The 10,805-nt window shown below is 47.7% G+C and overlaps 1 protein-coding gene across 1 annotated transcript; it reads right to left on the bottom strand.

Annotated features, from left to right (window-relative positions):
- On the bottom strand, nucleotides 1-4,892 carry LOC135286797 (keratin, type I cytoskeletal 13-like). Its single transcript, XM_064400012.1, has 8 exons — nucleotides 4,274-4,892; nucleotides 3,269-3,351; nucleotides 2,768-2,924; nucleotides 2,414-2,575; nucleotides 1,858-1,983; nucleotides 1,527-1,753; nucleotides 1,101-1,246; nucleotides 1-343 (listed from the first exon to the last, which is right to left on the bottom strand). Exons 1-8 carry the CDS (start codon nucleotides 4,841-4,843, stop codon nucleotides 318-320), a joined length of 1,497 nt encoding a protein of 498 aa, XP_064256082.1. The 5' UTR covers nucleotides 4,844-4,892; the 3' UTR covers nucleotides 1-317.
- Nucleotides 4,893-10,805: the final 5,913 nt, after the last annotated feature.

The raw sequence follows: 10,805 nt of genomic DNA, 5'->3' as shown, positions 1-10,805 counted from the left end.
TTGATTGCATTAGGCAAAAGCAAAGTTTTATTAGAGACATTTTTCACCAGCAGGTGCATAAGTGATCATAGCCCTGGCTGACTACAGCAATAGTCTTGGTGTGGGCCACACACAGCAACACAGACTGAAAAGCAAATAGCAAAATAAAGCAGAAAGTGGCTCAATGCTCTGCTCATCCCTCTGACACATTGCTTAGCATGGCTGAGCAACAGACGAGCACGCTCCGTGCCCTCTGCAGACACATGCACTAAATATTCTCTCTCTTCCTCTGTAGCTCTGCTTCAGGCTTCTCTTGTTGGATATTCTCGTTTCTCTGCTTAATCACAAATTCTTCGGCAAGGCACTGGAGAGATCAAAGGAAACATTACCGTGTTTATAGCAAAAATAGATTCTTTCCCACACTGTCATGCCCTACACGTGATCGTTTCACAAGCCAATTCAATTAGAATTTCAGATAAATACTGCCCCTTCCTGGGAAGATCTGATGGCTCCTGCCAGCCTGGCAGATGGATCTGTCACTGGCTGCAGCACAGGCTGCATCAAAATGCCAAAAGGTGGAAGCTGCAGACACTGCTCCAGCAGCGATCTGGATGAGGGAATGGCATTGGGGTCCTTGATAAATCAATGCCCCTGCTCATGTCATTCTCCTGGACCAACTGTCACTATATTTCCTTCTTTTCTTTTCAGTTTGGCTGGAAGTTTCCCTTCAAATTAGGGCTACTAGTTATCTGCCTGTATTCCCATGATTCCTGCCTTTTTTTTTTCCCCACCTGATTTCATAGTACCTTTCTTTTATCCCACATTTCACATAAGTCCTCCTCCATGCTCTCCATGGCTTGCCTGCCTGCTGGCTCTGTCCCTCTCCCTTCTATCCCTCTTCCCTTTGGCAATTCTCCTGCATCCCAGCAGAGTCCCAGCTCCCAAAATCTCTCCTCTCAGCCACTCCTCTGTAGCTCCTGTCCTCTATTTCCCAGGGGCCCCACAATAAAACTTTCAAGCAGCCCCTGTAAGCTACATAGGAAAGATCTTTCTTCCAGCCCATCAGTGCTGCATTAGAGCAGAAAAGACTCTGGAAATGTTTAGAGTGGAGCAGTTCTTACCTTGGATCTCCGCAGCTGCACAGGATGGGATCTGGGCAGACGAAGTGTAAGTGTGGCTTGTCCTAATGATGCCTCCTCCTCCTATCCCACTGCTTCTTGCAACTCCTCCTCCTAGACTTGAAGACTGACCAATTCCTCCTTGCTGACTGAAGAGACAGGAAAATAACATCTTAGTGACAGAAATGACAGATAAGCTAGAGCTACAGATTGTCAGTGTCCCTGCTACTCTCAGTGTGCTTCCCTTTTCAGCAGAAAATTGGCAAAATGTTGTAATTCTCCTTGTGGCACCAATACCACCACGACACCAGGCAGGCCAAATAGTAAGGGAGAAGGAGCTCAGCAGGTCCTTCACTTTGCTCTTATGTTGAAATAACCAGGACACAGGTATTTTATTGTATTTTTTTGGTGTGTCTCAAGCCCACTTACATAAGGTCCTGCTGGCCACCCTCCAGCAGGCAGCGGTACGTGTGGATCTCCTGCTCCAGGCGGCACTTAACGTCCAGCAGGATCTTGTACTCTTGGTTCTGGCACTCCATCTCTGCTCTCAGGTCAGCCAGCTGCTGCTCCACGCAGGTGATCTGGCTCTGCAGCTCAGCCAGGTGGTTGTTGTAGCGACACTCTGTCTCCGCCAGCGAGGACTCCAGATTGTCCCTCTGAGGAGTGACATGGGACATAAGACAAATACAGGCAGGAGAAACACTGCATTTAGCTGTGAATTCTGTGAGATGGATGAGGTTTGCACCAGCTCATCACCCACCTGGCTGAGCTGAGCTTGGAGATCGATTTCCAGGGCTTGCAATTGGCGTCTCAGTTCAGTCACCTGGTTGTTGCACGTCTCCACCTCCTGACCGCTCGTAATAACCTCCCGATTCACCTCCTCAATCTGAAATCACCAATCCAGGAGAAAGAGCTTCAGGGAATGTCAGTATAAGTTGGACCAAGTATTAAGGAAAGAGCAAAGAAGTTAGCAAAGACATGAGAAAGATTTGGGTGAAAACTCTCATGCTAATGTTAGTGTAAACCTGGCTGCTCATTCCTCTTGATTTTCTGTAATGCTGCTTCCAGTTCTTCTCACCACTTACTGTTTTGTAGAGAATTTGTACCTCAAGCCCCACCAACATGCAGAACTTCCTTCAGCCCATGACAAGGACACAGGGTGGCAGTGTCCCTCCCTTGTGTCATTTGGTCAGTGTGAACAAACGCTAAATATTCTTACAGTCTTTTGTGTGGTTTTTACATGCAACAAATCCCTGTGGGCTGATTGCCTGGGTGCTAGCCAGGGAAAGTCAGAGCTGTGGGAATTATTTACTCACCTTGCACTCGTACCAATCCTCAACTTCTTTGCGGTTGCGTTCAATCAGCGTCTCATACTGGCACCTCATCTCCTCCAGGATCTTCCTGAGGTCTGGGCCAGGGCAGGCATTGACCTCCACGCTCACATCTCCAGTCGATTGCTTCCTCAGACAGCACATTTCCTGGAAACACCAGGTCAGGTTTAAAACAAAAGAAAGAACTGAGGGAGCCAACTTCAGAGCCCCTCTCTGATGGACCTTCACAGCTCCAGGACCACACAACGGTCTCCATCAACCACTGCCCTCCGCAGCAGCACCCCGGGGTGATGGATCCCACAGGAGTGAACGCTTTGCACAGGAGAGGGCAGGACCTACCTCCTCGTGGTTCTTCTTCAGGCAGCAGAGCTCCTCCCGCAGCGACTCCAGCTGTGCCTCCAGGTCAGACCTGCACAGCGTCAGCTGGTCCAGCACCTGGCGCAGCCCGTTGATGTCGGCCTCCACGCTCTGGCGCAGCGCCAGCTCCGTCTCGTACCTGCCCGGGAGAAGCAAGAAAGAAAGAGCAGTCAGTGTCTGACACCACCAGCACTTCTGGGCTCTGACAGGAAAAAGCAAATCCTTCCCCTCTGAAAGACAGCACGTGCTGGAACAGCAGCTTGGCTGAACCCTCACTGCTCCCAGTCTGCAGATCCCTTCTGCTTCCTTTAATCTCTACTCTAAACCAGCTTGGCATCCCAAACTGCCCCTCCTGGAACTGCCTCTAATTAGACAATGGATGAGAGAATTCTTCTGCACAGCCTCCAGCCTGTCCTGGGTCACGGAGAGCAGCTGAGAGCCCTGAGGGCAGTGACAGAGCAGGGGACAGCCCCAGGTACTCACTTCACTCGGAAGTCATCAGCTGTCATCCTGCTGTTGTCGATGTTCAGAATGATCTTGTTGTTGTCTATGGTTGCACAGACAATCTGGAAAAAGAACATTTGTTCCTGGTCTCTGCTCCTTGTCCTTGGCTCAAGGCACCCATTGCCTGGTGCAACCACACTCTCCTTCTCCCCCTCTTTTTTCAAAATTCTGGGTGTTATGGATGGGGATCTGACAGGTGCAGCACTCCCAGGGATGTTCAGGGAAGGGCAGTGAAATCATTAAAATTATAAAATTCATGGTTCAAGTGCAGAGAGTCCAGGAGGTGTAATTACTGTCCAGCACCTGCTGCAATCCACCTCAGCCTCTTAAATCTAAATCTTATGAGATTTTAAAGTTTTATTTCAATAATTAATGATGAGCCTATCTTATTCAGTCCCTTTCCTGAATTCTTTTCTCTTTATTCTTTTTGCATTGACATCTTGAATCTTTGCCAAACACTTTGCAAAGATTTTGAATTTTAAATTGCCCATTCTAAATGTGTTATGGCCATGTTCTTTTTTTTATTTTAGTTTTAATTAGATGTCCTATATTTCCCAATTCTACATGAAAGAGTAAACTAATAAGGAAAAGGAAATAAAGTTTAACTGAAATTCTGTGAGACTGATGACAATAACATAAATTCAGGCAAATTAATGTGATCCATTACTTATTTATCTTTTAGTTTTTTCTTGCCATATATCTATTTGACCATCTTGGCACAAACTAAATTCAAAAAGACTACTGAGCCCATCCAGCTGCATTCCATGAAGTAAGATTTTCCCTTCGATATGTCTGATGAATAACAGCAACAGAGACAGCCCAAACTGTCCAGTTTGAGGTCTGGACTTTGCACAGGCAGAAGTTGTAATAGCTGTTTGCAAAAGGCATTTTACAACGATTTGTTACTCCCTATAATGAACTGAGTTATGAACCAGCACCAGAGAGAGCCTTGCAAAGGAGAAAGCAGCTGGGAGGGGATGTTACCTGGTTCTGAAGATCTTCTATTTCTTTGTAATAGCAGCTGTAGTCCCGTGGCTCACAAAAAGGGCCCTGCTTGGCATACCACTCCCTGATCCTGCACTCCAGGTCAGCATTCTCTTGTTCCAGGCACCTCACCTTGTCCAGGTAAGAAGCCAGGCGGTCATTCAGATTTTGCATGGTGACCTTCTCGTCACCAGAAAGAAGAATGCCATCACCAGCAAAACCACCTCCACCGAGACCCATCCCCATGCCACCTCCCATGCCACCGCCAAAGCGAGCACTGCCACCACTGAACCCCATGCCTGGACATGCTCCGAGGACAGCGGCTCCTATGCCACCTCCGAAGTTCCCACCGACCAAACTGCCGGTGCTCAGCCCTCCTCCGTAATTCACACCGCCACAGTAACTCCTCCCAGAGAACCCTCGGCTACCGCCCATCCCGCAGGTCGTGTATCTTCCAGAGGAGACCGAGGAGATGCGCGCTCCGCCACCACCACCGCCACCGATCACACAGCTGCCCCCGCTGGTCCTGCCCCTGAGAGAGCCAGTTGTCTGCTTAATACTACAGCTCATGGCGAGGCCCAGCTGCAGCGCCAACCCACAGCCCAAAGCAAGATGCAGAGCGTGATACTGAGTCCGACTGCAGGCTGGCGGCTGCTGCAGGTCTCCATTTATACCTTCCAAAGGGGGTGTCACCCGTGGGGTGTTTCTTCTTCCCACGGGGCTGGCTAGTCTGGCTGTTTATGCCAAGATGAAATAGCCCATAGGCAGTTTCCCTCTAGAAATCCCAGTTCACAAGGAAGATACTTTACATGTCAGCAGCTTATTCCAAAAAGTAAAATAGTGTTTTATGAGTCATCAGCTTTTTGTATGATGCAAACTTTGCAACAAGTCAAGTAAAAAAGTTGCCCTAGATTATGTACAAAGAAGAACCATTGGTATTTATAACATCAAAGTGCCTTTTATCTTTTATTAATTTATATTTATTCTTAGTCCAATAACCATTTTTATATCACATGGTAGAGCTTGTGAAACAAAAAATGGAAAACTAATAGAATTTCTCACTTTCTGGAAAGTGTGAATAGTTGTGACTGTAGAAGAGAACAGACCATGAGCACTGTGCTGTGGATGTTGGTCACCTGGCACAGCTGTAATACCTCCTCTATTTTGAGATTTCCAAAATCACTGAGGTAAATCCCCCATGGATTTAGTTTCCTATTTATGGCTTAAATGTCTTTAGTCATGCAGACACAAGAAGTCAAGTTGCTCACACTGCGAAGCTCAGGCCTGCTCAGTGTCCCCTGTGCATGAGTGACACACGGGTTGATGTCAACTGCGTGAAGGACCTTGCTGAAGTTATTTTTCAATTGCTTTAATTGCTGTCCATGCTTTCTCAGTTTGTGGTGGCGATAGATAAAGACAGATGGCAAGAAAGGGAGTATCCACAGGTGACATATCCAGATCCCTGGACTCAGATGGGACTCTGCAGGTCTTTACCATTACGAAGATTGTGCTGTGCATCAAATAAGAAGGAGAAAAGCTTTCTGCATTCCTTATGGAGTTTTTCCAAGCAGTGGCAGGCATCAGCACAGCCTGGCTGGTCAGAGGAGCACAACCTCCCAACCAGGCAGGCAATAGCCAAGGGAGAATTCAGAGAACTGGCTCCACCAGTGCCAGTGTCCTTCTCCAACTTCCTCTGTAATGAGAGGATATTCCGCTCTCCGGGGGACGACGGCTTCTGTTCCCTACAGCGTGGAATTTCCACGCAACTCTTACTCACAAAGCAGCCTTTGACTGGAGGATGTTCTTATGTACAGGAGCAGTTGTGACAAATCCCTGTTGGCAGTGAGGGTGACCCCGAAGGAGCTCTGAGAGCAGCATCACCTCTGGAAGGAAGAGCAGAGAAAACCAACGCTTGTACCCTCAGCCCCTTTTACTCATGGGAAGTTGGTGACTGCTGTCACTGTGGCAGGAGAGTGTCCCCAAGCACATTTAGATAGGATCATCTTCACACCAGCATGAGTTAAAGCTCTCCACTCTCCAGTGGGATAATTTATTTCTTTACTTAGATCAAAAATGATAAAAAGCCGCCTACCCAAGGCTGGCGGCATCCAGGAATATTCATTATTCATATGGTGCAGGGAAATAACTTGCTTAAGGACAGAGCTGAAGTCTGTCGGAGCTCAGATTCCTCGCTGAGACTGCAGTGCCTGAAATACAAGTCCATCCTCCCCCAAGACACAGCCCCTGTGCTCCCCACACAGCCTAGACTCACAGTCGGGAAAATCAAGGGCAAAAAGGAGGAGAGGGAGCAAATCTGGCTTTCATCCGTCATTTTGAGGAATATAATTGAAGACAGGGTGTGGCTGTTGGAGCCAAGAGAAATTAATATAATGCTTGCTTGGAGCTTCGCTTCTGCTGGGGAGGTTTTCAGGAGTTACCCAAGAGCAACCTGCAGAGATGGGGCTGGGGGTGCATTTCTTTCCTTTGCAGAGTGTTGGGTTCAGGAGGAGACCCTGCAGATGTCGGGTATTTCTCTACAGGTGGGCATGGAGTACCCACCCCTGGTTCCTTCAGCAGTTCTCTGATGGGAAGAAGGAACAGGTCTTGCTCCACAAAACAAACAGCAGCAGCACTGTACAACCTTTCACTCATGTCCTGGTGGAATGGTCCACAGACTCTCAAATCCCAATTTACTCGTGAAGATTGGACATGACCATACAATTCTTCTCAAGAACTCATGTTTAGCATGCAGTTGCATTATTTGGAGTTTTTCTGGGCTCCTGCCAATGTCACTGGGGCATGGAACATGTGTTTGATACAGCAAGTGCGCCCAGAAGCCAGTCCCTGACTAACCTGGTTGTATCTTAAACACAAACTGTGGTGTTCATGTCCTCATGGCCATGTCAGGCTCCAGGGCTCGGCACCGAGACAGGCACAGGCTGTGTTCCCTCAGTGCTGACTTTTCTCCCCACTACACTGATTTCTTTACCTCCACTTTTGTTATTACTGTGTTCCTGTAGCCTTGGGACAGAGCCTTGGGGCAGAACACAGGGAAGGGACTGTGCGAGTCTAAGACATAAACGTGTCCCTAAAGGATTTACAACCTCAGTGCAGGACTGGAGGAAACAGTTGGTTTCAGGTGCAGGAAGCCACAAGAGGCCCCACAAGAGGCCAGGACAACCAGCAGTGGTCGCTCACAACATCAGTGCCATGCTGCTGAGTCTTGTGGGCTTGATGGGTGAGAAGAGAGAGTGAAAGGGGAGGAAGAGGGGATAAGGGTGAATTTTGGCATGGAGGAGGCCGGAGGATGCCACATTCCCAAGGGGTGCTGTGGGCAGGACAGTCTGGTGCTGTGGGAGCTGTGGCTGTCGCTGTGCCCAGCCCGGCTCCACACGCTCACCTCGCTTTGCTTATCAAAGCTGATAATGTTTTCTTGTGTCAACTACAAGAAAGGTGTGTCTGGTTCAACAGAACTTTGCTTTCATAAGCATTGCCTCAGTGATGTTTGTGCAACCACACTGGAATATGATTTTATCTTGTCACTTGTAATTACCATTAATAATTTGCATAATGGCCATTAGGCATCACTTATTAAACTCCTCTTTGATGTGATACTGAGCCGGCTCCAGGCCCCATACTCCCATCTTTCAAATGCAGACCACGACTTTTTCCTGGCTAGTGACTCACTGGTTTATACCACCATGTTTAGCCAAATCCTGTAAGGCAACTGAAATAATTACCACAGTGGGTTTGGTAACAGCACAGGCTTAAATACGCCTTGGAGACCGAGAGCATTACTCTGTTTCAACTTCTTTCTTGCTGAGTGTTCACATCTGCAGACTCTGAGCATTTGCAGTGCTGAAGGAGAAGTCCAGTAGGACATGGAGCTGGACACAACCCGGTTTCTTCCTACCAAAGTTTTGTCTCCCCTGATTCACTTGATGAAGAGTTTTAGATCCTTCCAGAAGCTGCCAGGTGCTGACAGTGCAGTCAGGCCTCCAGCAGGTGCATCTCTGGTGGCACTGCAGCTTATCACAGCAGAGGAGAGTTCTGGAGAACTTCTTAGGACATATGGGAGTAGTGATGGGTGATGAAACTGCAGCAATTCCACTCTGCACAGAGAGCTGAGCACAGTGCAGGACGGGAGGGAAACCAAGGCTTCAGCCTGTGGTCTCTGCTGCAGAGCCACAGGATCAGGTCACAACCTGACAATCTGGAGTTTCAGGTGCTTCCTGCATTCAGGCACTGTCCAGTGGGGCAACAGAGCCAGGCAGGCAAAGATTCAGGGCAGCCAGAACTCCCCAGACTGTCTTCTTTTATCTTCAGATCATACTTGTGCTCTTAATTTCAATACACTTTCAATATATGGCTCATACTGGTAGTTTAGATTATATTATTCAGTGTACTGAACTGAGAAATCTCCTGTTGGGTTACAGCAGCAGTTTGTTCATCTCTTGTAATTCTTTACAAATGTTACATAGCCAATAAACAAAAATCTAAACCCCACAAATAGTCGCTGTGGGTGTCAGTCTGTACCTGTCTGCATAGTGTATGAAACAGACTTTTGCAGAGAAATTACAGTTTGTGCATCACAGCAGAACATGGCCTGCTTTTCCAAATGCACTGTGCCTGTAATCAGAGATAATTGTCTGTGCCACGCAGTCTGAAACTCGTGGCTGATTTCCAGCATTGGTAATTTACAAAACTATTTGTTTTCTTCCCATTTCTTCACTGCTCCCTTAAACCTCAGGTGTGTTAATTCCTCAGGGGTTTTTCCTGATGGTGGTGTAATTCCCATGTTCCCGCTCTCTTACGACACAGACACATCTGCTGGAGCTGTCACAGTGCATTTCACTGCCTGCTTGCCAGCCCAGTGCTGCTATCAGCCCTGCTCCTCTTGGGGGCATCCACCCTTGCTCTTTGTATCCTTGGGTTCCTCTCTCTGCCCTGTACCTTCAGCCCAAGTCTCTCTGTCTTGGAGTTACTTGTTTGTTCTTGCTTTGCAAGATTTGCATGTCACAAGAGGACAGAACGAGCTCCTGTGAGCTGCTGTGAATCCAGGTCCCAGGTCACTCCTGCTCTGCTGTTCCACGCACTGTGTCCTCCCCATTTCATTTCTTTTCCCTTTCCTGTCTCTTCCTGTGCTGTCTCCACAGCTGTCACCATTCCCAATCCCTTACAAACACTGGGCAGGGAAGGCAGAGCTGTGTTTCTGCACAGATGCAATGCAGTGACCTCAGAGGTGCTGTGTCAGCACTGGGGTGGCTTAAATCACCCCAAAATGCTCTGCATAATTAGTGCTGCAGGAATGGGACATGCAGAACCGAGCAGGGAAAGTAACACAGAGCTTGTCCAGGAGCTCATTAGAGCAATTACTCCACAGGGCTAACAAGTGTCCTGGACAGAGCCCAGGAAGGGGCCATGCCAGAGCTGTCTGAGCTGTTTCTCTCTTTAGAAACAGACACTAAATCAGACTCATTGTATTCCCCAAAGCCTTATTGTTAGAAACCTTCATGTCAAGCCCCTGTCTAAGGTCAGTCACCAAACCCCATCCAATAATTCATGAGAGAAAGGCTTCCAGAGCCCCACAGCGAGGAGCAAGGGCTGTGCCACCTCTCCCAGCCCTTCCAGCCCGTGCTCAGACACTGCTGCCAGCGAGGAGGGACAGGCTGGGTCCTGAGCCCTGGCTTGCACACACAGCAAAATGCAGTTGTGCTCCTAAATGTGTTTGCCATTCCCTTCTCTGGGCTAATAAAATGCCAGCAGCTTTTTTTTTCTTTTTTCTGTCTGTTTATTGTGTCTCGCTTTTAAAAAAATTCTCTCCCACATATTAATTTGTCTCACCCTTTTATCTTCCCACATGTTGCCAGCTGGTTCTTCCTGTTTGCCTTTTTTACAAACCCATTTAGAGGTTATTTATTTAGTGTTTTCTCTGGGAATTGTTTTCCTCCACCAGAAAGGTGTGGAGAGTCCAGCAGAGCCTGGCTTTCAAAATTCCTGCTTTGGTATTATTTGAGAAAACTTGTTGTTCTTGATTTTACCCTGTTAGTGTGCATCTGTAATAACTCAAAGGGGTTGTGTATTACATTATACTATGTGATATTATGTATTATATTACATTTTATTATATTATATTAGCATATGCCTGCTTAAGTGAAGACTCCCTTTTCTTTGCAAGGTCTCTCTCAGTCGCAGACTGTCAGTCAGACAGCCCTGAGACTCCCTCCCTGCCCTCTGCCCAGCCTCCCTGGGTGTTTCTTTCCTCACCACCTTCTGCTTCATGTCTTGGCTCATGCTTCCTCCTCTGGTAGCAGATATCCCTTTCCACAACCTCAGCTGCTCCTTCTCCTCCACCCTCCATCCCCATCCTCAGCCTCTGAGTTCAGCTGCAGCACTGATGGGAGCATGGCTTGTTTTCCTTTTTCCCTGTAGTGATTGCTGTGTGGTTGGAGACTGAAGGTGGATTCATAATATATATTTTAAAAACACTTGTATATTGATTTACTTGTAGAAATTATTTCTCAAGGCTGTA

The sequence above is a fragment of the Passer domesticus genome, chromosome 27 (genome assembly GCF_036417665.1).
Source record: "Passer domesticus isolate bPasDom1 chromosome 27, bPasDom1.hap1, whole genome shotgun sequence".
NCBI classification, from domain to species: Eukaryota; Metazoa; Chordata; class Aves; order Passeriformes; family Passeridae; genus Passer; species Passer domesticus.
This window is presented reverse-complemented; position numbering and strand designations above follow the sequence as displayed.